Source organism: Labrus bergylta, chromosome 20, assembly GCF_963930695.1.
Source record: "Labrus bergylta chromosome 20, fLabBer1.1, whole genome shotgun sequence".
Taxonomy (NCBI): Eukaryota; Metazoa; Chordata; class Actinopteri; order Labriformes; family Labridae; genus Labrus; species Labrus bergylta.
In genome coordinates, this window is record NC_089214.1 from 13,538,367 (window position 1) to 13,565,327 (window position 26,961).

Below are 26,961 nucleotides of genomic sequence, written 5' to 3' on the forward strand. Positions count from 1 at the left end.
ATAACCACTGAGAGAGGTTTCTGTTGCGATGTGTTTGTGTGGAGGTTCCTGCTTATCCTTAAATGTTGCGATGAGCGTGCTCCTCTTTGTGACCGACCGCAGATGAGCAATCCCCTCAAAAAATCTTGATGCCCACCCTCTGTGTTTGCTCAACATTTCCAGCCTCGGCTCCTCCGATCGGCTCTCTGCTGCTCCACCACCACCACCTCCACCACACGCTGCATCAGCTGATCCGTCACGTGGTCGTGGGTCACCCGTGTTTGCAAAATGGAGTTGTCTGAGTCCGTGCAGAGAGGGCTACAGTCCCTAGCCGACCCCTCTTCCTTCGAGCAGAGCAGCTTCCAGGTTTTAGCGGAGGTGTCTTTCCGGAGCCTGCTGTCCTCTCACGCGGACCCGGCAGTCCTCGGTGAGCTGCTGCTTCTCCTCTTCCTCCTCCTCCTACCGCCGCTGCTGCTTTTGTCTCCGATGCTGTTTCCGGGTTCTCTCCGTGTGGATGTGTACAAGAGCTCCGTTGGTGTTTGCGGATTTGTACGGCGCCGATGCATGCTACGGGTCGCTCTAAACCGGTCCCCTCCTCCCGTGTTTATATTAAGATCTGTAATGAGGCAAAGTGGTTCAGCCGAACGTCAGCTGGGCTAAAGCGAGCTTAGCTTCCTCTGCTGCTGCAGCTGCTTTACATTCAGCAGCAGTCACACAACCACACGGATGCCTTTTGTCATTTAAACTGCCATCAAGTCTGCTTTGCACATCAGAAAGACTTTGTTAGACCATTTCGATCACCGGTCGTCCAAACTGATTTTGGATACACATCCGATCGTTTGCTGTAATCGGGCAGGTCTTTGAACGCAGCACTGCTCCGTGCGTTGTTAAATCTGATCGGCTTTGGACTCAGGGTGTAAAAATAAATGATGCAGAATGACAGAGGACCTCGTGCAATACTAACACCTTGTTAGTCTCTGTTGTGGTTGCCTAGCGTGTCGTCACACACCATGGTGTTGTCCAACTTCTGCAGCAGTCCAGGTTTTTTTTTTTCTTTAATGGTCGAATTATTTAGAAAGTGAAATGTTCACAATGCAAACAAACAAAGGACCCCCGGCTGATGCAGCTGAGGGGTTCATTCACATGCAAATCATGATTGATTTCCATTCTGCACGTCAATCTGGAGAGCAACAGTATGGATCGCAATTCTCTTCCAGCCTGTTCTCCCTTATCTTAAAAAAAACAAAAAAAAACAAAGCTACATTCTCAAAGTGCAGAGCCGCAGTCCTCCTCATCATGTTTATGTGGTTTCAGATCTGCCCGAGCTGAAGCACATCGATCAGATCCTGTTGAAACAAACTCACACTGCAGCGACCACCTTCATACTGGAGGCGGTCAAACAAAACGCAGACAAGTCGACGATAAGGTAGGAGAGCAAGACGGTTTGCGTTTGCTGTCTGTGGTGTATTAGCACTTTATTGGTACAGGTACTACCTTGGACACAGACACCATCACTCATTCATGCCACAGCCAGTAAGGTGCGTCTATGAAGGACAGGTTGCCAAGCCAGCAATACCCAGAGTTACTGAGGAGAATGATTTGTTTACATGAAATTATAAAACAGGCATTTTTTTTTTAGATTTGATTCTGTATATGTGTTCATATTTAGGAGTATGCCTGTAGTTGCTTACAGTTTAAATTAAGTGTTTTGTATTTTTTTTTCTTCTGTAAAATGATGTTTCTATTTTTCTCTGCTTACGTTCATGATCACCGAAAAGGCGAACGAATGAACTGTTTGGATAATGCAAACTGTGGACACATCACACGGTTGTTACAGGGGGTGTGTGGCTCCAAATCATCATGTAGGCTGTCTTACAGTTTTACACGTGAGAATGTGACATATCAATAAAAGCCATTCAGGAATTAAGCAATACAATTTAGGGATTTCCAAATATTGCCCAATTTCTTGTAAACCATTGGTAACCACTAAACTGCAAAAATATTTTTCACGGTGTAGTCTACAGTTTACAGTTTAGGCTACTGCAAAGCAATATGATACATTAGATGATCAAGTTATTCTTTGAATATGTTAATTAGTTATGTGTTGTGCTCTGAAAGTGTGCAAGTCTTTATGTCCCATAAGTTTGGATGTCCCGTCTGCATAGATAAACAATGGTTCTGCTTGTTTTAAATTGGCGTGGGATTAAATATAAAACACATAAGGGATTTTTTTGAAAGTGCAGAGGAACCTATAAAATCTGAGAGTGGATTCACATAGATTTAAAGAATGTTTCTACATTTTACAATCTTTATTTGAAGGGATCTATGTAGCGTCATCTTGGCAATAAAGTTTTTAACAAATGTTCCATATTGCCTTAATGTATTACCCTTTTTTTTGTCATGATTTTTGTGTTTTTAAAATGATAATTACAACAGGAGTGTATGTGTTAATCTGATCAATGTCAGTCTGGTGCATGTTCAGGATAAAGACACTTTCAAGCACTGTGGGTGTGCAGTGCAATAATCTGAGTGAACATCGCAGCACACACATTGACTAAACCTCACTGTTTTCTTTTTGTTTCCTTTTTTCACTCCCTTAAAAAAAAAAAAACACTGTTATAAAAAAACATTTTAATGCTCATGTCCCACAATATAGACTTCAGCGTTCCAGCTAAATGGAACTGAAGTACTAACATTTTGTTTGCCTATAAATCTCTTGTTTTAGAAAGTATAAAGTGCATGGTGTAATTAAAGTGCCAGTGTAAACAGGTCCAGAAATATAACTGGCTGACTCTTTAAAAAAAGAAAAAGGTAAATAAAGCTGCTAATTGAAGTGTCGTTTTGTTCTTGCAGCTCGTGTCTGGAAGAACTCACATTCAGTGCAGAAAGAATAGAAACATTCTACAGCACGTATCAGGTGACAGTGACAATGTTGCATACAACAACAACAACAACAACAAAAAAGTTGAATTGGGAATTTTCCACATGAACTCATATCTGTTTGTTGTGTTTCACAGAAACATAAAAACGAGCTGGAACGCCTGTTAGCAAGGTAAGAGTGAGATGAAGTCATGATTTTAAATTAGATATTTTTTTTTACTCTAATCTAATAATGTCCTTAACGTGCAACTGTCGTGAACAATACTTCCTTAAAGTTGTGAATTTACCTTTGTATAAAGTTCATTGCTCAGATTACGTTGAATGAAAGCGAATCTGCATTTTTTTCTCTATGATATAATTTTTCTAATCGTAAATCACTGGTAGGCTAATGGATGTGGGGAAACACCGCAAGGATCGATAACAAGTGACTATCCTAGATCAACCAGTTTGAACTCATCTGAATGTGAACATAATGAGTAAAATCAAGCACGTAGCAAGCGTGTTCTTGTTGCTTTGACTAATGAGGAGGTCACAGGGTCTTTGGACGTGAACGGGTCAGGGGGAGTGTGATGAATTGCAATGTAAATGCTCCTTTATGACGCGTCATAAATAAACCCTTTTTTTTAATTAAAAAAAAAAGCCACGCCGCCTTGAAACAAATGTTCATTTCATATGAAACACAGTCAATCAGACCCAAAGACCGAGATGCCCAAAACTTTTGTGGATACGTGAGGCTAAATGACCTCGTAACGCAGATGTTTAAAGGTTAAAGAAAACTGTTTAAAGGAGATCATTATGAGCTACTTCTCTAAACTCCGTCTTTTTTTTCTTCATGGCTTTGGTCACCCGCTAGAGTCCCTGCTTACTGTGTCATCTGTGCAGCAACTATGTCTTTTCTCTCGTCCTCTTCCAGCATAGGAAGGAGTCCACCTCACGTAACCGACGCGTCCTGGAGTCTGCAGTATCACATGAAGGTAACTACGCGACACTCTTTTTTAGAAGCACACGTTGTCTCTTTGTGGCACTGTTACCTGTCAAACGAATATATGTTTTCCCCCTCCGCGACAGAACGCACAGGTCGATAAGGTCAACGAGCCTTTTTACTCGATTTCACTCAACACTGAGGTAAGACTTCTTCATGCGTCCACTTCCATGCTTTTTGTTTGTTTGTTTGTTTGTTTGTTATCTGCACGTGTTCATTTCTGTCATCGTTGTGTTCTTTTTTTTTTTTTTTATCAGAACAACGGGTCCACGGAGGATATCAACTTCACCTGCACGATGGAGCAGCTACAGGTCTGGAGGAGTTCATCCTCACTTTTGTGTCAACTTGCTGTGCTGTCATCTTTCCTCTGCCTTTGCAACGACCATATTCAGTCTCACCACCGTTTGGCTAAAATAATGAAAGAGGTCGATTCATGGAGCTGATGGCTGTGTGTGTGTGTGTGTGGGGGGGGGGGGCAGTTTTCCCCTCATCAAACAGGGAAATTCCAAACAAAATGTATTCGATAAATTGTCTCATTTAGTCCGCGAGTTCCATCCTATAAAACAAGCTTCTGAAATGGCTTTTCACTGCAGCAGAAAACCCTCGGTTGTAATAAAATGAATCTACTGAAAATGATGGCGATGATGCATTCAGTTGACCTAAAAGAGGACATGATGCTTTATCCATGAATCTTTTGAGGTGTGGACGTTTCAGTGTGAGGCTTCTGTGTTTTAATAAAGTAGGATACATTAATATCCATTGCAATAATATGATGTGATGATTAAATATGAATATGATTTTAGGCGAATTTAATTCAGCAACGAGTCAGACTTTATTAAAAAAAAAAACCCTGAACTAAACATTTGGTTTAAACCTTGGTTATTCTTATATAACCCACTCATCACCTCATTGTATTTTTCATAACACATTTGATGTTATTTTAGGTCATGTTGTTGTGTTGACAATGATCAATTGTTCGCAGGATTTGGTGGGAAAACTCAAAGACGCTGCCAAGAGTGTGGAGAAAGCCAGTCAGATGTGATGCCGGTGTCCTGTTTCCTCACCTTTTCTGCACCAAAAGCCCTGAACTACAGCGGCTCTCCGTGTCATCGTGCGTCTCTCTATAGCGCCTTTTGTACCTCACACTGACGTGCCATGTATACATATGTGAGACCGATCATTCCAACTTGTGTTTCAATAAAAGAGAAATTAAAACCCACCTTGTGCTTTAAATAAACACCCTGTTTCCACTGATGCAGACACAAGTTATGTTTTTATGATGCGGGGAAATATATATATTTTTATTAACAAATACACTTTTTGATGTAACACTGATATAATAAGTAAGTTAAGTTTGAATATTGGGTCGGTGTAGCAATGTGTTTTGTCAACCAGCCTGAATAAGGCAGCGGTGTATTTTGTTTCGTAAGAGGCGCAGCTGCAGCTTTTTGTGCATGCTGATGGTATCTATTTATAGATGATTACCGAAACACATATATGCCTTTTACACACATTTTCTTTTTAAGAGTTGTGGTCCCCCTTTTGTAAGACTTTTTTTCCTGCATCTCATGGGAAAGTTCAAAGCTCCCGAGTTGAAGCACCACGGCGGCTCAGATTCCACAAACATCCGAGGTGCCTTCGTTTCTCTGCCGCGCTGGCTTGCACGAAGGATAAAGGCTCCAATTCATCAAGTCCAAGTTGCGTCGCATTTCTTGCAGATGTCAGGACAAGCCTGTGACAAAGGTTTGACACCAGAGCCATTTGTCACATGGACGGATTTTTAACCAAGTGCGTGGGTCTTTTTTTTGTTTGTTTTTGTTTTGTTTTTTTGAAAGCAGCGTGGAACAGAGATTAATAAGGTATCTGCCTGCATGGCGTTACTGAGGTTCTGCTGAGTGGATTGAAGCTTTCTGATGGCATGAACGTGTGTGAGTGCGTGTGCTGCAGTTATTTTTAACAGCAGAGAGACGAGGGCAGACCATCAGTAGCCTACTTTCTGTACACGCAACTTATCACCTTATGCCATCTGAGCGTGAGAATAGCCTAAAATCGAAGTGAATGCATTGTGCGTTTTTGCTGTACAAAGTGTATAAAACTGCACGATATTTTGTGTTATTTAATTCCTGCGTCATACATTAGGCTACTCAGACCAGAATCTACCGACAGTATTTTCTGTGCCCCCTTAAGCAACCGCCTGATGCCACTTCAGCTCCATTGAATCAAAACCGACTAATTTGTTAATGACAATCGGTGCTTGTAAGTCTATTCACACGCAGCCTACATGTGTGTTCCGTGTGTTATTTTCACATCATGCGTACTAGATTAAGACAAACAGCATACACCGACAGTAAATCCAAGGCACCCTTAAGCACAGACACCACGTGACCAAAGCGGGGCGGTCGAACTACAAGCCATTTTGGGGACGGTGTCAGTTTCCACTGAGCACACACACACTGCTGCATTTTACTGGTGGTGAAGCGGATATTTTGGAGGCAAAGTTATCGGCGCAGAAGCGGGAGATTACTCGAGCTTCAGCCGGAGGATTCGGACTGCGTTCGAGCCTCGGATCGGACACGCACGCAGCGAATACGCGGCGAGGAAACGCGGAGTTTTCTTCGCACATCTGAAATGCGCTCCGGTCCGCCGTGCGCTCTCCGCCACTGACAGCGTCTGCAGCCTGCTTCAAGATGGCGGCTCAGCTCCTATTCATTTTCTGCTGATCGCCTCCCAACTTTCATTGTCTATTCGCCGCAAGACCCACCGTTTCCCCGCCGAGCATCCAGGTAAGTCTTCCAAGATATCGTGTCTAACTGACGAGGGCAGAAGGAGAGGTTCAGGGTCGGTGCTTTTGTGTTTTTCTCCGCACCGATCCAGCGGTGGATGAGGAGCTTTCAACGGTGGCTGCAGCGATCACCGACGTGGAGCTCTCTCTGTGTGTGTGTGTGTGTGTGTGTGTGTGTGTGTGTGTGTCTGCGCACCACTTTTTTTTTTTTTTTTGAGTAAAAGATGTTCCCTGCTCGAGCACAAACGAGAATTACGACCCACCAAGACCCACTGTTGCATTGTCTAGTGTTTGGGAATCTGTCTGTATAAGTTGATCCCGGTTTGGTTTCGCCTTGAATGGTTTGGATTTATGTAAAGTGGGAGATCTCGGGTGAACCGGGCTGTGTTGGCTGAGATGTTAACAGCAGCAAGTGCTCCAAACGCTCCTTCTGTGTCCATATTTCAGCCCAGCGTCTTCATTTTATAGAGTCTGGTTGTTTGGGGTGTTGTGGACACGGTGTTGTGTTAGTTTGGGGTGTAAATAATAAAATGTTGGATTTATTAACTTAACTTGGATGCCTCCCATAAACGTGACATGGAGGCAAACCATTTCGACTGAGCATAAATGTTTGATGACGGCTGCTTGGTTAACACTGGCTCATCGGTAGTTACGCACTGTGAATGTTTATCTCGTGGTGTGATTATCAGAAACAAGGAGGAAGTGCGTGTTTTAGGACATTTAAAAAGAAATACATATATTGGCGACACGTCGGCCAGGATACAAAAGGGCAGGTTATGCCTCACTAGCAGCCAAAGCAGCGACCGTTTCACTTGATATGGCTGGCAAAGGCTGTTTACTTGTTAACATTTAAGTTTATTATGGTTGTCCATATTTTCGCCTTCATTCTGCTGAAAGCATTCTGTTTCTCTTGACCCAGGACAGACAGCCAGACAGACAGACAGACTGATATGATCCAGGCTTTCTGCCTCCTGGGGGACAAAATTTATCATTTCACTCGTGAATGTTGTTGGGGTCCATGTTTGCGCTCGTTGGCTTCATATTTTCCTCAGCTCACAGGATTGTGCATTATATGCATAAAGCCTGACATGTGCTTTAGTGTGCTGCGCACAATTTAACAACACATGTAAGCTGTTCTTGTCTGGGAACTGACATGGCCTAAATAAGTTTTTTATTTTTTATTTTTTTTAGTTTGTTGCTCAAACTCAATTTATTTTGAGGAGCTAGTGAATTGTCTGACAACGTTAAACAGGCCGACGGGGTCCTGAGTTTTTCCATAGTCGAGTTTAATTGGCTTATTTCCAGCAGCTGTTGATTTACGTGCAGGGTAACCTTTACAAGAGGAGCTGCTCTCTTTGGGAATACATGAGTTTAGCATGACTTGAATGCGGAGGAAAAAAAACCTCTCCATTTGGTGCCAGAATAAAATATTTATTTATTTATTAACAAGGCTTTAAAAAAAAGAAACCTTGCTGCATGAAGAATATATAGGCCGATACTATTATGATTGTATCCTTCATGTTGAGTCTGTTTTTCTAGATGTAGTTATAAATAAGTGATTGTATAATGGAAGCAGACTTTGGTCTTAAGCGTTTGTTGGTTGGTAGTTCAGCTCGTCAGCAGCTGTCCTGACTTATATGAATGAACATGTTTGGATTTCTGATGGACTCGAAGTTCTGCAAAGTAGACTGATACTGTCCCACAGGGAGGGGGGTGGGGGAGGAAGCGGTGGTCCAACTCCTCTCCAAAAGAGGCTAAAGGCTTCTGGACATTATTCAGTATTATCCGGCATCCTTTGCGCTGAGTTGCTGTCGAAACTTCTCCGAGGTGAATTGTTTCAAAATCGGCCAAGACAGGTTGAATAACCGGGCACGGTGCCGGCTGCTGCTCCATGAAGGAACCTCACAGTTATGGGTCAGAGCTGGACAGGTTTGGCTGTCACTCAGCGTTTCAGCAGGGTCTCCACGTCGAGTCTTGATATGACATTCGGTTTTTAATTTGTTCCAATAGCCTGAAGGGCGCACAGCAGCGTCATTATAGCGTTATTAAAAGCTGCGCACTGCCTGCCACGGATTGTTCTTTCCGCCATAACTATTTGCAGTATAAGCTATGTCTTATAAAATAGGGGCTATAATGGCAGATAGTGACACTTCGGCACTGGATTGGTGCAGTTCTATCGTTTGAGCCTGAAGTGGTTTGTTTAAAACCGGGTTCGTTAAGTAAAACGACCGAAAGCTCCAAAGTGTTGCAGTGCCGACAATAAATAAAGGGACGACATGTTGGCGCATAATAAATAAAGAAAGACCCGGTGTGTGCTGTAACTTCAGCACAGTCGCTGCTGCCTGCCCGTGTTCCTGCTGCACAACTGCTGGTTATCGCGCACACACCGTCAACAACACGGCGCAAAGCGAAGCGGAGATTATGTTCTCCGAAAAAAAGGACACGCAGCCCTCTCCTCAACGAGCTCCGCGACCGTGGGAAGCTCGTGTAAACGCGTTTTGACGCTGGTTTTATCCCCCCCACCCTTTTCGAAAGGAAACCCCCGCAGCCCGTTGAACCGACACTGCCGTGTTTTTTTTTTTTTTTTTTTCCTCCACAAAATGGCAGCCGTGCTGTCGGCAGCCTGGCAGTCCAGCGGCTCCTGAGAAAAACCTCCGGTCCCTCCTCGTTCCCGCTCTCACACCGGGCAGCTCACCGTGTTGTTGTTTTGCTTAGAGAGACCCTGCCTTGTTCTGGTGACTGGCTGCCAGCCATGTGGGCTAAAAAAGCAAAAAGGAGTTGCCATAGAAACGCTCAGGTTCCCCCCCCCACCCCACCCCACCCCACAGCCTGTGTGGCACACCTGACGCTGAATGGGTGTCTCCCATCGCCCCCAGTTCACCGACACTCACCCCGGGGCGCTGTCGACCACGCACGTAATATAATCCTCCACCGCGATCTCACAATTGGAGATCAAGTGTGATGAAACGGTGTTTGTTTTAATTAAGATTACGGATGTCTACGATTCACTTGTTTTGGAATAACAAAATTTCGACCACTTTTTGTCTTGAAATGTACTGATGTAGAATGAAGAGAAAAACATTTTAAGGTAGTATAGACTATAGGCTAGATTTAACCTCCCCCATTACGCATTAACCCGTCCTTTTTTGCACAACATTTTCATAACCACAACCAAGAATTTCATGTTCCTCGCGCGTCTTTTATCTCCTGCCTGTTGGAGGAGGGTTACCTGCTCTGCTTTTGCTCCCTGTGATGTCGCCATGTGTTAATCCATGTCAGATGTAAGTTGAAGCGCAGGGGAGGCGCGCATGACTCCATCGAGCTCTCAGTTGGAAGTGATTGATTTACGATGATTTCACTGCGCTGCTACTGCCCATCAATTCTGCCACCGAACTCCTTCCCCTTTTGCTTATTGTGTGATTACCATAAACCAAGATGTTTGCTTTAACACAGTCAAAAAAAAAACCAGCAGCGTCTTTTGCAAATGGTGAAACAGAACCCTGTTGTAGCCCTCTGATGCCTCATCGAGCGCGTTTTGACTCGCTCTCTTTGTGTGTGTGTGTGGTTTTTTGTGTGTGTCCCCTCGCAGGACTGTTGTTCTTTTCTCTTTCAACATGCATCGGACGACCAGGATAAAGATCACAGAGCTCAACCCTCACCTCATGTGCGTCCTGTGCGGGGGATACTTCATAGACGCGACCACCATCATCGAATGTCTTCACTCATGTGAGCAAACTGACAAAACACGTCAGCTCTTCTCTCTGTGCACTCTGACACTGAAAAAAAAAAAAAGTTCACATATCAGCCTTAGCGTTCTACCATTTCAAATACAGGATATCCTTTAAGTTCACACTTGATAATGACAAGCTCCTCTCTCTTTTTGTTTCTTTCATGTGCAGTTTGCAAAATGTGTATCGTGCGCTACCTGGAAACCAGCAAATACTGTCCCATCTGTGATGTACAAGTGCATAAAACCAAGCCTCTCCTCAACATAAGGTGAGAACTTTGCTTACTGAACTCTCTGCCACGCTGCGTTTATCTTTTTAGTGTCTTTTAACAGGATCAAATCTGTCCTTGAGAGCCTGACTTTCTCTTCCTTTGTGAGTTGACTAAGTTTTTGTTATTTGTAAAGTAAAGCAGCTGCTTCTTAGTTTAAAGGTTTTGTCTGCCTTACATGCTTGCTACTTTGTTTCCCCTCTGAGCAGCTTGCAGAGCCACTGATTGGTTCAAAATGTTCAAGTGGAACAGTCACAGACCTCTAGACATGAATTTTCCTAATAAGTACCAGTTAAAACTTGTTCAACAAAATGTGTTGCATATGCTACAATTGAGAAAATCAGATAATAAAATTAGTAAACGTTTGTTGTATAATAACTTGAATAACTTTATTCAGCTATCTGCTTCTCCATAATTCAATTGACAAAGGGCACTTTAACCTTTACAATCAATTGTTGTTCCATTTTGAACAGTAAGTATCCGACTGAATTGACTTTAGCTTCTCTTCCTCTTCCTCTCTCTCTCTCTCTCTTTCTCTCTTTGTAGGTCTGACAAAACTCTCCAGGACATCGTGTACAAGCTGGTCCCAGGCCTCTTCAAAAGTAAGAATAGTGAAACGAACTTTTCACTTTCACTCTGACTCATCATCCTGCAAATAAAAAGTGAAGAAATGATTGTCTATTCAAATCAAATCAATTTACCCGACAAAGCTTTTTGATATGAGCAAGTCAACGTTTTTTGTTTTCTTTTGTTTTTGTTTGTTTAATATCTAGAAATATATAACATATGGGGCTTTGTTTTCTAATCTGACATCAAGCTGTTGGTTGTTTCTGTCACTTTGTTAAGTTCTACTTTGATCTAGTTATTCAGTATGTTATTGATAATGCAGAGCTTCATTCCTCATGTTTTATATCATATACCCTACACTGCGGTAGTGAATGATCTAATGAAATGTAATGTAGATTTTCTATTGGTATCACCATTTGGTATTACTTGGAATTTTTGCCGTGACGATCTGATCCGTTATATATATATATATTTTTTTTTAAATTAAATCTATAGCACAACAAAAACTCTACAAAAGAGCAGGTAAAACACCTAACTCTCTGCTATAAAGGGTCTTGAGGTTGCATTTGTTATGAATTGGTGCTATATAAATATTGATTGATTGAGATTGACCACACTGATTAACTCTACACTCCGCTGTACTGTTGTGATTTTCTTGCCACAAATCCTGACATGCAGAGCCCTTGTCAAATCATTGCTTAAGAACTAGATCAAATGGTACGACCCGTCATTTCTTGTGTTCTTCCTGAATGTCCTCAGATGAAATGAAGAGGAGGAGAGACTTTTACGCAGATCATCCTGTTGATGGTGAGTTGAAGGCCTTAGGTATCACTTTCCATTTTGATATTGAAAAAAATAAATTTAGATTTAATTTAAATAAAATGTTACAAATAATTTAAAAAAAAAAAAAAAATGTGACTCTTTGGTTGTGTGTTTTTCTAGCTTCTAACGGATCTAACGAGGATCGCGGAGAGGTGGCAGACGAGGACAAGAGAATAATTACAGATGACGAGATCATCAGTCTCTCTATTGAGTTCTTTGATCAGAGCAGGTCGGTGTAATGGTTTGCTTTGGTTTCCCTTATAATCAATGTAGCATTATTTATTAAAATTAAATTGGATCTAGAAATGGTTGTTCTTGGCGCTCTACCATTATTATTGGCAAGAATGATTGTCATTCTACATTTATAACATCCCAGAAAACTTCTGTCGTCGTACTGAAGCTGCCTTATTATTGATCACATCTTACAGGGGATAGAGTGTTCCTGAAACTCAATAACTCCTCTGTCCTGTATATAAAAACGGTCATCTATTTGTCCAGCTTCATGTCCTACACACATCACTGAAAAGTCTCTTCTTCAATTCAGTAGAATCTTGATTAAGTTTGGTCTGGAACACTTTGTCTTCAGGTCTGAAACTGGTTTATTTCCCAATAACCATTATTGGATGTCATTTATGTGTGTTTGTTTTTTTAAGGAAGCTTCATTTAAATAAGAAATTCCAAACTTAAAAAAATCAGGAAAAAAAGTTGTAAACTGTTTTATTCCATTTTATTTAACGCAGGAGAAAGTGTGCTGTTTCGATAACTTGATGGCAAAAATATCATGCTCAATTTTTACAATGTTATCTTTTTTTATTTCTCTTTATTTTGTCATTGCATGCCTGGTGAAGAAACATTGAATAAATAAGTATCACATAGCACAGATATGTATCAGTTAATAATGTTTTTTTCCCCACAGACTTGGAGGTGGAGTAGAAGACAAACAGTCAAAAGATCAGGTATTGCAAGTTAATTTTATAAAAAAAACTTTCTTGTTAAGATTATTTGAAACAAAATAAAAAGGACTCTTACTGCCTTATTATTTTATTATGTAAATGTAATTTGCCTTCTCTGTTGTTACATGAAACATTTGTTCATTTAAAGTATTTCTCTGTCTGCTTTTAAGGTGAACCACTCTGTTATCATTAACACACCAGTCACTCTGGAACCATATCCTTCTATACAAACGCATAGATTATGATACTAACATATATCTATGTGCAGGTGGCTAACAAGAGGTACCTGCAGTGTCCAGCAGCCATGACAGTGATGCATCTGAGGAAGTTTCTGCGCAGCAAAATGGACATCCCGAGTGCCTACCAGGTCTGACTTATTTAACTTGAACAAATACAAACAGCATTTTGGACATAAAAGTGTCAATCTCTGAATATTGTGAGATTTCTTTGTTTAAATGTTAATTAAATACAGATATCTTTTTGGTAAAGCTGAAATTCAAATCTGCCTTTTTTCCCACCCTAGGTTGAAGTCATGTATGAAGACGAACCTCTGAAAGATTACTACACGTTAATGGATATAGCATATATCTACACTTGGAGAAGAGTAAGAGCTCTTTTGTACAGCATAAACTTGACTTTTTTTGGTTTAACCATATATATATATATATTAATTATTCATTTTACTATTTTGCCTAATTATGAATCAAATAAACAAATATCTTACATTATACGTTATCAACATTTTCAAATATATTCTGCTAACATCATGTCCTTTATGCAGAGGTAAACATTTAAACACTTTATGGTTAATTAATAAAAACAAGACTTAAATACCATCGAAATAATAAACAGAAAGCCAGCATTAAAATCTTGAAATCAGTTAAATGTTACTTTACTAATACGCAAGCTTAAGATTGAATTTGAGCCAAATTGCTCAAAACAATATTTAGGCTAACCACTGCAAATTATTTATGAAGTTATTTTATAAAGCAAACTAAAATAAATTATATAGAAAAAACATAAAATATGAGATTGTGTTGGCTGGGGCAGCATTTTTTTATTTATTTATTGACAAATAAACAACAGGCTTTTTATAGGGCTAGGCCTTTAAAATTCTTCATTGGCTTGTTGTCCAACACTGAGGGGTCAGCAAAGAGCAACAAATATGTAGCATGTTTAATTGTTTACACTCACGATAAAAATGGGCTCGTTTAGGATACTGTTCTCAAGAAAATGATATTAAGCTGTAATTTTATTTTGAAAAGCTGACCTAGATGCACTCTCTCTTGTATGAACAGATGTGATATTTTCGAGTAAACTGTGTTGTAGTGAGAGAAGCTTGTTGTTGTTTTATTATTATTATTATTAGTTTGGGTCTTTGTTAAATGTTTTTTTTTATTCTCTCCACAGAACGGTCCTTTGCCGCTGAAGTACAGAGTCCGACCCAACTGCAAAAAGATGAAAGTGAGCTATGCGCAGCAGGAAGGCCAAAACAGCGCGAGTAGATCCGGTCCCGAGAGCGACTCTGCCAGCGACAAAGCCGGGAGTCCCGCGGGGGCTCCGTCCACCTCCTCGTCGATGCCGAGCCCCGGCACGCCTGCGCAGTCCCCTCACCCTCAGCTCCCCCACGGCCCCAACAACGTCAACGGGACCCCAGCTGCTGCCCCTCCGACCCCCAGCCGGCCCTTCACTCAGTTCGGCAGCGGCGGCAGCAGCGGCGGCGGCGTCAACAAGCAGCGGAAGGTCACTCTGAACGGCTCCGCGACCTCCTCTGGATGACGCGGGGCTCCGGTCCGAAACAGACCAGCCAACGCCAGACAACCCCCCCCCCCCCCTCCCCCGCTCAGCTAATACCGTTTCCATGCCAACCTAGTTCCATCGTGTAGACAATGTTCTCTCTATTTTCTTCATTGTTCTGAATATTATGACATCACATGTAAGTCTGACCGTAGTGGAATCAGAGACATTTCAAATTAAAGGAATGAGGATGTTGGACGTGAGATTTTTTTTTATCACATGAAAGCGGACTTTGATGTTGGGGAAAAAAAAAAGAAAAAAAAAGAAAGTGGGTAAGATGGACAAAATGTATCGCCTTTAAAAGCTACGTCTTTATTTTACTGAAGTGACTGAAGATAGACTTATATTTTCTTTGCCTTTCTTTTTCAGATGAAACGCGTTTATCATGATCATGTGTTGGGACATTTTGAAACCATCAGTTTAAACATGCATGCTCATGAAGACACTTTTTTTTTTCCCTTTAGGCTCATGAAAGAGGATTCTGCGTGTTGTCCCACAGGGTTTTTGTAGTTGTTTCTGGCGAAGTGTGAACAGCACTGGCTCAACGAAAAAAATAAAACGACATTTAATTGCCTTTTACTGACTACACAAAACAGTTTCTTATAGCTGCAATGGAATCATATTGCTTATGCTCCATGTGTAAATAGGAACCAAACACATATTTAATCAGCGATGATGTTATTCTCTTATTCCCCTTTGTTGTAAGGGAATGACTTGGGCTCCTGATCGACACCATTTCATGCTCAATGACAGATGTTTTGATGTCTCCTGTGTTTTCTGTATTTGTATCGCTCGATTGTATGGACAACTTATTGTATTGTTACTGTTGCACAGTATAAAACATCTAAATAAAACATTTTACACTTACGGAAGAATTAGAAGAGTATACTATTTTTATTTTAATTGATGCTTTGTGGAGGAGGGTCGTCAGTCAGCCTGCAGGCTGATAACAAAACCACTTACAGCAAGAATAGAAATGAGCAGACGGTGCAGAGCGTCACGTGTCGTCAGTATCAGTGGTAGATAATTCATTTATGGAGGCCATAGGGAGCTCGTCCGGGATCAAATCATGTTTCTTTATAACCTACATGTAGGTGAATTAGGATCGAAGCCTTCATTTTTTATGATTTGATGAATTGTGCCATCACATGAGTAGAGCCTAATTGCGTTTTTTTTCCTGCTTTGAAGTGGTTAAGGGAAAAACAAAGCCTTATTTGTCTGCGAGGTTGAATTGATAATCAGGATATTTTATGATATAGGGCATATAGGCTATATTAACTTATTTATAGTAGTCAAATAAAATATATAGGCTATAGTCTATAGCCTAATAGCCTATAGCCTATTCCTTATTTTGTCTACAATTTTTCTTTGTCCACATATAACATAGGTAGACTACCTCAAACTCAACACATTTTAGGCTATTTGTGATTTTAGGTGACACTAAAAGGGGCGTAAGTTATCACGCCTAATTTTAAGAAAATGTCAACTATTTATTACAACAGCGTTAAATAGCCCTATCAACAAGTCACATTTTATTTCTATTTAAAAAAACGAATTATTTGTATTTAATCTGCTATGGAGCAGAAACGTACACAACGTTGTAGGCTACTGTTTGAACATCAGCTCAAATGCTTGTAATCAGAACGAACTTTAAAGCAGATTAAAAAAAAAAAATCATAAATAGGGTGATTAAAATAGACAGAACACCCAGAACAGCTTTATCAAAGTGATTAAGCATTATCATAACGAATTTAACGAATTTTCTTTGAACCACACCGAACTTCTACATTGTTTTGGCGCAACTGGGTGATAATTAAACTCATTTTGCATTGATGAATTCGGCAGGCCTCGTTGAAAAAAACGAGACATTGGAATTTTTTTTAAATAGGCTAGACTAGCTAAATAGGCCTAAAATAAACAAAAAAACTGACTTAGTATAGGCTATATGAGGTCGTCAACATAGGCGAATTCAAACAAATCGCTCTCAAAAACAAAAAAAAACACTGATATCTAAATGGTAGACAATGAAAAAGTATTTTCCTCGTGCTTGAATAAGTGGGGTTAAACCAAAAAAGATGCAGGGGTAATGCGCATTATTGGAAGTGTATCCGTAGGCTATTTCTAATTTCCAATTGCAGACTCTTTTGGAAGCATAATTGCCCTTATTTTCCTCAACTGTAAACTACAACCTAGTCCATCAAGAAAGGAGGACGAATAATAATGAATAGGTCCTACTATCTTATTTTATTTAGGCTAGTCAATAGGCTATATGTTTAGGGCCTACATGGGATTTAAAACTGATTAAAAAGCAAGTAGGCTAGCCTACCCTTTGCTACTCCATAGGAAAAGCATAAAGTAGCCTACTATTTCATAGACTAATTATTTGAAAAAAATAGAAACAACATTTTTTTAGTGAAAATTTCAGTAGCCTAACCTACCCCACAGTGCAGGCTGCTATCATTTTATAGACAGACAGACAGACAGACAGACAGATAGAAAAAAATCAATATTCATTTAAAACTGTATGGATATTAACAGATAATTAAAATAGTCTTTATATTCCTAAATGCTTCTTATAATGGCAGGGAGAGAAACAAGAAAAAGTGTGGAGGAGTCTGGTCTGGGAGAGATATATTCTCTCTTCTGTCACCCTTTTAGGGCCATTCAGGAAATTAATATATTGAATGAAAATTTGAATATATGGAATGAAGTCTGAATATATTGAATGGAACTTTGAATATATTGAATGGAACTTTGAATATATTGAATGAAACTTTGAATATATTGAATGAAACTTTGAATTTATTGAATGAAACTTTGAATTTATTGAATGAAACTTTGAATATATTGAATGAAACTTTGAATATATGGAATGAAGTCTGAATATATTGAATGAAACTTTGAATATATGGAATGAAGTCTGAATATATTGAATGAAACTTTGAATATATGGAATGAAGTCTGAATATATTGAATGGAACTTTGAATATATTGAATGGAAATCTGTTGTGTTATTTCAGCTTACATCTCAGTAAGAGACTAAAAAATTCCATAAAGCTGGATGCACAAGGTGCACTCAGCAATGTTTTGTTGAGTATTACTACTCATACACAGTAAAAATGTTCCAATAAATGAACTATGATCTTCAAGGTGATGCATTCTACATTCCACATTATTCATATGATTTTGAGTATTAACAGCTGCTTCAAAAAAGTTTTGAAGTTCAACAAAGTATTGGTATATTTCAGCTGATGTCATTTTGCAAAACCAGCTTATTCAGCAGGGTGTCTTTTTGATGACAACAATGAAACTGGTGGAGTTGGAGAATTGAAATCAGCTTCCATTCCATATATTCAGACTTCATTCCATATATTCAGACTTCATTCAATATATTCACACTTCATTCCATTTATTCAGACTTCATTCCATATATTCAGACTTCATTCAATATATTCACACTTCATTCCATTTATTCAGACTTCATTCCATATATTCAAGGTTTCATTTAATATATTCAAAGTTGCATTTAATATATTCAAGGTTTCATTCAATATATTTAAAGTTTCATTCAATATATTCAGACTTCATTCAATATATTCAAAGTTTCATTTAATATATTCAAGGTTTCATTCCATATATTCAAAGTTTCATTCAATATATTCAGAATTCATTCAGTATATTCAGAATTCATTCAGTATATTCAGACTTAATTCAATATATTAATTTCCTTAACGACTCTTTCACATGTGGAGAATAACTATTGTGAAAATGTGCGACATATCCGCGGTTTAAGCGGGAACTAACACAGAGATAACAAAGGTCATGAAACCAGACAGAGCTCTCACGCTGAATATATAACTGGAACGCTTCAAGCACCAGAGTGAGTACTCTATACAATAGACGGTCTTCGGCTGTAGCAAGAGCTTCCGGTCCGTTACCGCGGTAACACTTAATAACAACACTACCTAACACAAACCTGGAGACGGACTGGAGAATCGCTACACTGGCCTGCGATAAATTCAGTGCATTTTCTAGACGGGGGAGAAAAAAAAAGTAATTTTGGTGACTTTTTCAATCTATGGGAAGAGGCTTTTTCCTTCTCGGTAACAATGAGTCAACGGCAGATCATTCAAGGTGAGACTCGTTAGCCAATGTGAAATATTCAAGGCAAATTCAACGAAAACGTCAGCTTTGTTTCCCTGTTTGTTTTTGCTTTGTAGTTTTTGAGCAGTATCAGAAATCAAGAATGCAGTTTGTGCAAACAGTTGCTGACCTGGCATCCAGACAGCAAAACATAGAAATCCTCCAAAATGCAGGTAAGAAATTCAAATAATAGAATAGAATAGAATTACTTTATTGATCCCAAACTGGGAAATTGTGGAATACATCTATGTCAGCAATGGCTGCTATTTCCAGTAGTTGTTTATCCTACTCTCCCCTTCCCTCTCCTCCTGTGCTGCAGGTGTGATGTCACTGTTGCGCCCCCTGATGCTGGATGTGGTCCCCGGCGTCCAGCAGACGGCAGCTCTGGCTTTGGGCCGCCTGGCAGACCACAGTGATGACCTGGCTGAGGCTGTGGTGAAGGAAGACATCCTGCCTCACCTGGTCCACTCTCTGGCCTCACAGAACGTACAAGTAGTTTTTTGGTGTACTTGCTACTTTTTAAGTCGTTTTTAAAATCTGTACTTTTACTTTTACTTAAGTAGGATTTCTGTTAAGTATTGTAATTCGCTACATTTGAAATCACATCTGTCACTGAGTAAAAAAAAGAATAGGCCTGCTGTGTTCCTTCATCGCTCTCTGGACGACAGACAGAGAGACAGAGGTAGAGAGAGAGAGAGAGAGAGAGAGAGAGAGAGAGAGGCAGAGAGAGAGACAGGCAGAGGCAGAGAGAGAGAGAGACAGACAGAGAGGCAGAGAGAGAGAGACCCTTTTCTTGGCTCGGTGCCACTTCAGTATAGTGCAGCAGGATAAGTTCCTCCTCTACTGTGGGTCTACCTGCTGAAGGTGTTTATAAACTGAAGTCTTATTGTCTTAAGTCCAACATGATTTAAATAAGTTGGCTGTGGTTCTTACTCTCGGGCAAAGAAGTGGCTGAGGATGCTTTTTCTCACTGCAGCGTTCGCGACTACAATCGCCGCTGCAGCTTCGAGTGATAAACACATTTAGTTCCGGAAAGTTTTTCACAATAAAAGTCAGTTATTACCATCTCTGTGATGTGCTTTTATTTTGAAGCAGACGTATGAGGAATTTGGGTGTCGTAAGCTGTGAAAATAAATACTTCAAACCAAACAGACTCAGTTAGAAGCTTCAGTAGCAAACAAACGGTGACTAAAACATCTAATATAATCTCATAAAGGCCCATTTTAAAACAATAAATGGATTATCTTTCATCTCAGGTTTAGTTGCGGGTTGAGGCTGTCTTTGAGACTAAGAATAACAAAACTAAAAACACTAAAATACTCTACACTGTTTATGATTGAGACAAAGACCCCTTTAATATTTTCTTAAATAGTTTAAACATTTCTCTTCATAAAACAGCTGAATACTTGAACATATAATCCTTGATTATTTATTCATCATTATTTATATTTTGTTTTAGTCAATGGGGTAGAAAAGAAAATGTTTATCTGAAAAGATAAACTTCGCAAAGATTTGCCTTTAATCAAAAAAAACTTTGAGATTAATATCCTCTCGTCCTTTTTCACGTCTACGCGTTGTTAAAAAAAAGTAACTTTTACTCAAAGTACATTTTAAACGAGTTACTTTTTACTTTTACTTGAGTACATGTTTAAACTGGTACTTTTACTTGTACTTAAGTAAAATTTCATAAAAGTAACAGTACTTTTACTTGAGTAGAATATATTAGTACTCTTTACACCTCTGTTAATCAGAAGAGTCATGATCAAATTCTAATGTGACCCTATTAAGCTTTCATTTGTAAACATTTTATGTAACATAAGCCAGCACTTTCAATTAAAGTGTATGAAGGCTAAAATATGAAGATCAAAAGGATGCTGATTTCAGAGGTGGTAAGCAGCTGGCTCCATCAAAACCAGTGTGTACGCGGAATATGTAAAGGCCCCAGGGTCTTTCTTTAAAGCTCCACATAAAATATTTTTTATCTTGTAATTTTGATATAAAATATTGTGTTCAAAGGAAAAGTAGATATTGATTACTGTATTCAAGTGTGTAATAAATTAACACATACACCATAAGGTTGAGGGACCCCAAACATGGTAGGAATTTATGTCTACAAAACACGAGGGTTAAAAAGTAGGCTACACCTGGAAACTCTAGGATACATGAGATGATTAAAATAATTTACTCATTTAAGAAAACACATGGGTAAATAAAGTGTTTGCTTTGAAAGCACAGAACAATATGGCCTGTATCTCAATTCTTAAAAACAGTGTGTGTGTGTGTGTGTGTGTGTGTGTGTGTGTGTGTGTGTGTGTGTGTGTTTTTTTTCTTCCACAGAGGTCCTACAAGAAGGCAGCAGCGTTTGTGCTGCGTGCAGTTGCCAAACACTCACCCCAGCTGGCCCAGTCTGTGGTGGCCTGTGGGGGGGTGGATGCCCTGGTTCTCTGCCTGGAAGAGTTTGACCCTGGGGTGAAGGAGGCCGCTGCTTGGGCCCTGGGTTACATCGCACGACACAACGCATGTTAGACACACTGACACTTCCGGTTTTCTTTTGATTCCCTCTGCCTTTTTTTTTGTTGTTGCTTTATTGGTTGTCAGAAACTTCATAGGCTAGATGTTTAAAATACCATTCTTTGTCATGTTTGTCACTCTTTAGCGTTGTCTCAGTCTGTTGTGGATGCGGGCGCTGTCCCTCTGCTGGTGCTTTGTCTTCTGGAGCCTGAGATGGCCCTCAAACGCATCGCAGCCTCCACCCTCAGTGACATCTGCAAACACACACCGGAGCTGGCTCAGACTGTGGTGGAGAGTGGAGCCATCGCACACCTCGCACAGATGATCCTCAGCCCAGATGCCAAGCTGAAGGTAGGCCAGCTCAGAGGACAGAAGCTGGGTTTATTTTAGATATTCTATTAAAGTAACTCTTTTTCCTCACTTTGATATTTACAAGTATACTCAAAAAAACATGATAACCAAGTGCTCTTTATTGTTTTTATCATTGATGACAATCTTTTTCTTATTAATACAATTATGAATCTTTTACTCTGCACGTTCTTTTCCTGTCAAACTAAGTTACTGTTAATCAAATAATAATTCATTATTAATCATTAAAACAATTTTCTTCAGTAAAGAGGAGCTTTTTGAACTTCTCTCACTTTTTGCAAAAATGACTGAAGAAGCAAACTAACTCATTTTTCAAATCTTTTATCTTCTTGATCCTTTTCACTCCATCTTTGGAGCTCTTGTACTTCATTCACCATTTAATCGGGAAATTGTTTAAGGGAATTTGACATCTTTGTCTCTAATCTTCTTGAAGATACCCGATGATTTAAAGTATTTATTTGAATTTTTAGGGAAGCTTCTTTGTAATAGTTATTGATTTGTAATTTTTTGTCTGTTTTTTTGTTTGCATTGTGTGCATATCAATAAGACAGGAGTCAACATTTTGGATATGAATTTCAGATTATATGTGTAAAAAAATAAAAGCTGCCAAACTGGTCGACAAAAATTCAGTCAAACAGAATTATGAAGAATCCAAAGGGTGTCTTTTTCATTCTAAACATTAGCTGTAGGTAGGTTTCTTAACTTTTAAAGTTATTTTATTGCATCATAAAATATGTCAGGAGCAAAACCAACAGTTTCACTTAAAGTAAAGTAAAGAACAGTAACAATTCAAATAGCTGCTTGCTGTATGAAGGTTAATTCACTAATCCACCTGTCTGCGTCTCCCTGCAGAGGCAGGTGTTCTCAGCCCTCAGTCAGATCAGTAAACACTCCGTCAGTCTGGCAGAGATGGTGATTGAGGCGGAGATCTTCCCCGCTGCCATGGTCTGCCTCAGAGACCAGGATGAGTATGTGAAGAAGAACATCAGCACCCTGATGAGGGAGGTGGTCAAACACACCCCAGAGGTATACTGCTGTAAACGCAAACACACAAACACATACACACACACACACACACGCTGATTCAAAGTTATGTAATACATGCATGTTTTCAGCTCTCCCAGGTGATTGTGAATTGTGGTGGCATGGCAGCAGTGATAGACTATCTAGGCAATTGCCATGGAAACCTACGATTGCCCGGGATCATGATGCTGGGATATGTGGCCGCTCACAGTGAGAACCTCGCCATGGCTGTCATTCTCTCCAAGGTGTGTGTGTGTGTGTGTGTGTGTGTGTGTGTGTGTGTGTGTTTATCTTTCCTCTAATGTCCCTCAACCAGTCATGTGACAGTTTACACCCACCACTAAGTCAGAGCGATTCTTCAGCTCCAGTATGTAGGTCACATTTACTGAACCGGTCCTGTTGTGCTGTGTGTCCTCCTGTCCTGAAGGGGGTGCCACAGCTGTCCCTTTGTCTGTCTGAGGAGACTGAACATCACATCAAGGCGGCCACAGTCTGGTCAATCGGTCAGATTGGTCGTCACACCCCTGAGCACGCCAAGGCGGTGGCCACTGCTAACCTGCTCCCCAAACTGCTGCAGCTGTACATGGATGCTGGCAGCTCAGAGGACCTGCAGGCCAAAGTGAGGGCAGCTACAGTGCAGCTTGATAAAAGTGCATTAAAAAACATTTGATCGGCGCAGGCTCATAACACACGTGTAACAACTGAAGTGAAACGGAAACAGTTTGCTCATCTTTTACTTCCTGAAAAGAAGTGATGTATTCGACTTTCTGCTGTCTTACCACATTTTTTTTAGATCAGCCTAAACCAACAGTAAACACATACGTCTTTAATTTCCTTTTAAAAATACAAACAGCGAGTAATTGAAGTAAGTCCAAAGAGTATTTATAGCTGGCTTTAAAAAAAGGAATAGAAAGCTCTTTTTAAGTCATACATTAGAGCGTATTCATTTTTGGTATACAATCTTGATGTAAAGATAGCTTAGAAAAGTTTTTTTTTTAGAGAAAGGGAAGGTGATTTATTGAATGTTTATTTGTATAGGGACACGTGTGGAACAAGTCAAATGATGCCACACATATAGCATTTATAGCCCGAGCTCATTTGCAATGCCCGTCCCTGGATGGGTCTTTAAAATACATAAAAATTCAACAACAGATACCCAAAACAGAACCAGACAAGCACCGCAATAAAGACAGAACGGTGTGAATGTAATGCGATTTGTACCCCTCAGAGTAAAAAGGCTCTGAAGAGCATCTTGCAGAAGTGCACCTACCTGCCAGGACTGGAGCCGCTCCTTTACGACGCTCCAAGCAACATCCTCAAACATGTCGTCTGCCAGTTCAGCAAGGTAAGGGGTGCAAGTCCACGACCTGAATCAGCGGTCTGCATTTCAGAATCTCTAAACTGATGTTCATATCTGTGTCTTTCTTCTTCCTTAAGGTGCTGCCTCATGACAGTAAAGCTCGCCGTCTGTTTGTGACCAGTGGCGGGCTGAAGAAGGTGCAGGAGATCGAGGCTGAGCCCGGATCTGTTCTGCAGGAGCACATCAACGCCATCAACAGCTGCTTCCCCGAGGAGATAGTCAGGTGTGTTCATCACACACACGCACACACACACACACACTAGAGAACATACTTTGTTGACATCATAACTCTGTGCTTTGAACACCATCTGAAATGTAAACAGTAATTGAGTGACTGATGTGCTCACATCACTGTAGAGACAGTAGTTATTTCAGAGCTGCTTGCTGATCCATCAGCAGGCTTTTAGCTGCCACTGTTATGCTTCTTAATGAAATCTTAAGTCAAATCTGTACAATAACAATCATTAACGTTTTACTCTTAAAAAACTGTAGGGCTTGTTTTCAGATTATTAAATCGTAAAATGCCTAAACAATAAACGTGAGCCTTTGTAAATAACAATACAACGAAAGCACAAAATACACCGAGGTAAAACAAATAAAAAATGATACATACAATTGGGGTTATGTGCAGTGAAAAATAAATAATTGAGCAGCATTTTCATTATCAATGTACAAAAATCCTGATTACATCAAATATATTGACAGTGTGTGTGTTTGTGTGTTTGCAGGTACTACTCCCCTGGATACTCAGAGGTTTTGTTGGAGCGGTTAGAGAACTACCAACCAGTCTGACATCAGCTCACATTAAACATCCTGTTTAAATGTTAAAAAACAAGATGTACCGTGCATATGTCTTAACAGTGAAATACGCTGAGCCATAAAAGGCGTAATATATTTCGGCTATATCGCTTTTGTCAACATTTTTCAATTTATAGTCCTCTTGGTAGTGAGTGCTCCTGCAGCTTTTAGTGGGATGGACGCATGTTGTGTTTTGATACTATAAATATGAAATAAAGGACAACATCAGATCATGCAGCCTCAAACAATGTGACGCTTCAGGAAAGCTACTATGAAAAGGTCAAGGCCAGGATCAGGACATACAACTGGCGGTGGAGGAAATGAGTGTTTTGCTGGAGAACACTTAACCAGCCTGTTTAAGAGCAGCCCTCTTCAACTGAGGAGTATGAATTTTAATTATCATTAAAAAAAAACAAGAAGAAAACTGTGTAGGCTTCATGGGATCACATACGCCTATCTCCGCCTTTATACTGTGTTTGCAGGGTTCGGACTGCCCCCTGATGGCTGTCGCGCCTCACTGCAGCTCAGTTGTGTAGTGTGTGTTTGAGTGTGTGTGTGTGCGAGCAGCTGCAGCGCACATGGCGAGCCGCTCTTTGTTTATTGTCTGCTGGTTTGTCTCTGCTTGTTCTCCACATTGTACTGACGGTGCAAATGAGCCCAGCGAGCCTCCGCCTCTCACCGCAGCAGAGAGCGCAACACGGTCCGGCTGCAGCTGCCACCTCCCCCCTCCTCACTTTATAGATCTGATCTTATATCCATACTACCATTCATAATGCAGCTACAAGACTCGGGTCTGCTGGGTTAGGCTACACGATCCCCCCCATCTTGAACCCGTTTTAAAAGCAGAGTGGGTTAGATTTCATCAACAACAAATACATTAAAAAGCCTATAGATCATCGTCTGATAGAAACGAAGACATTTAAAGACTGTGATCACCCCCTTTTCCGTCATTAAATAAAATAAATAATGTAGCATAATAAGGATTAATAGACAGTCTGCACTTAAATAAATCACACCGGATATCCTACTGTATTAATTCGGTTAGTGGTTTAGAAAACCGTGAGATTTAAATTTAAAATTACCTGAAAAACAAGTCCGTGTTTTTTTTACCCTCAATAAGGTTATTTTAAAATGTAAGATTCCCTTTGTGTAGCGATTTACCAAAGAGGAAAAACTGCTTTGATTTTTATTTCAACGCTATATGAAGACAGGCCAGCTGCCTTTTATCTTAAAACATTTAAAGTTGATTTGATAGGACTCAGTTTTAGTGCAGGTCTTACCTGCGTGGGTCGTGATTTGAAGGCTTTAGAAGAGAGTTTAAAGATCACTGTTTTCGCTCGCTGAAACGTCCATCTCTCGGATCAAAATATGACCTACTGCATAAGGCTACACTAATAAGAAAAAAAAGGAGTTGCCTATATAACACGAACAAGGAAGACTAGGGTTTAAAAAACACAGATGGAAAAAAATCAGCCTGATTTTAATTTGAAAGTGATTTTTTTTTTTTCAATCTAAGTAATTCAAGTGTGTTATCTCAAAGTGGGTGAAAAGGGGGTTTATTATCCTGCTTGTTTAGTGTTTGGGCTTTCCCATCAAAGAACTCTTCCTAACGCACGAGTCTGTTTAAGGCTATTTGATCATTTAAAATGTGAGAATGATGGGAAGTGCATATTAGCGATTGATTAAAGTGATTTTATATCAGACTTACAGTAAACATTTCTTTTGCTGCGGCGGCATAGTTGCAGATTTATTCCCCAAAGCGAGACTCCCCCTGGTAATAACTAACGGTTATATAACAGGTTGCATGTGGTTTATCTGAACAAACAAAACAAAAAACAAAAAATAAATTAGCTTTAGTTAAAAAGGCAAGATTAAATATTTTGTGCAATTCTTTTAATCTGGATTATTTTCATCAATTGTTTTCTAAATTAAATTAAATTCTTACTTCAAATATTGGTCGACATATTTTGGGCTATTGTTTTCCTGGGAATTGATGGAC

At 39.9% G+C, this 26,961-nt stretch overlaps 3 protein-coding genes and 1 long non-coding RNA gene across 6 annotated transcripts; 3 read left to right on the forward strand and 1 right to left on the reverse strand.

The window, feature by feature from the left end:
• The first annotated feature begins 222 nt into the window (after window positions 1-222).
• Window positions 223-5,060, forward strand: commd3 (COMM domain containing 3). Its single transcript, XM_065948879.1, has 8 exons — window positions 223-406; window positions 1,294-1,405; window positions 2,833-2,896; window positions 2,997-3,031; window positions 3,773-3,833; window positions 3,928-3,984; window positions 4,099-4,152; window positions 4,824-5,060. The coding sequence occupies exons 1-8, from the start codon at window positions 268-270 to the stop codon at window positions 4,881-4,883; spliced, it is 582 nt and encodes a 193-aa protein (XP_065804951.1). The 5' UTR covers window positions 223-267; the 3' UTR covers window positions 4,884-5,060.
• Window positions 5,061-5,439: 379 nt separating this feature from the next.
• bmi1a (bmi1 polycomb ring finger oncogene 1a) lies at window positions 5,440-15,625 on the forward strand. Of its 3 annotated transcripts, none has more exons than XM_020654135.3 (10): window positions 5,440-5,700; window positions 10,213-10,349; window positions 10,523-10,619; window positions 11,166-11,221; window positions 11,946-11,993; window positions 12,129-12,237; window positions 12,925-12,964; window positions 13,230-13,328; window positions 13,485-13,565; window positions 14,372-15,625. In XM_020654135.3, the coding sequence occupies exons 2-10, from the start codon at window positions 10,238-10,240 to the stop codon at window positions 14,738-14,740; spliced, it is 1,011 nt and encodes a 336-aa protein (XP_020509791.2). In that variant the 5' UTR covers window positions 5,440-5,700; window positions 10,213-10,237; the 3' UTR covers window positions 14,741-15,625. The 3 variants fall into 3 exon arrangements, with proteins under 3 accessions (XP_020509791.2, XP_065804949.1, XP_065804950.1); XM_065948877.1 differs by having other exon boundaries at window positions 5,441-5,629; XM_065948878.1 differs by lacking the exon at window positions 5,440-5,700 and adding an exon at window positions 6,255-6,624.
• Window positions 15,626-18,677: 3,052 nt separating this feature from the next.
• Window positions 18,678-25,265, forward strand: spag6 (sperm associated antigen 6). The gene is made up of 11 exons (XM_020654151.2): window positions 18,678-18,892; window positions 18,979-19,074; window positions 19,221-19,387; window positions 21,239-21,422; window positions 21,558-21,763; window positions 22,634-22,807; window positions 22,897-23,049; window positions 23,232-23,423; window positions 24,033-24,149; window positions 24,242-24,387; window positions 24,893-25,265. Exons 1-11 carry the CDS (start codon window positions 18,868-18,870, stop codon window positions 24,954-24,956), a joined length of 1,524 nt encoding a protein of 507 aa, XP_020509807.2. The 5' UTR covers window positions 18,678-18,867; the 3' UTR covers window positions 24,957-25,265.
• LOC136177218 (uncharacterized) lies at window positions 21,780-24,225 on the reverse strand. Its single transcript, XR_010664855.1, has 3 exons — window positions 24,075-24,225; window positions 23,143-23,411; window positions 21,780-22,815 (listed from the first exon to the last, which is right to left on the reverse strand). It is a non-coding gene; the product is annotated as an uncharacterized lncRNA (long non-coding RNA).
• Window positions 25,266-26,961: the final 1,696 nt, after the last annotated feature.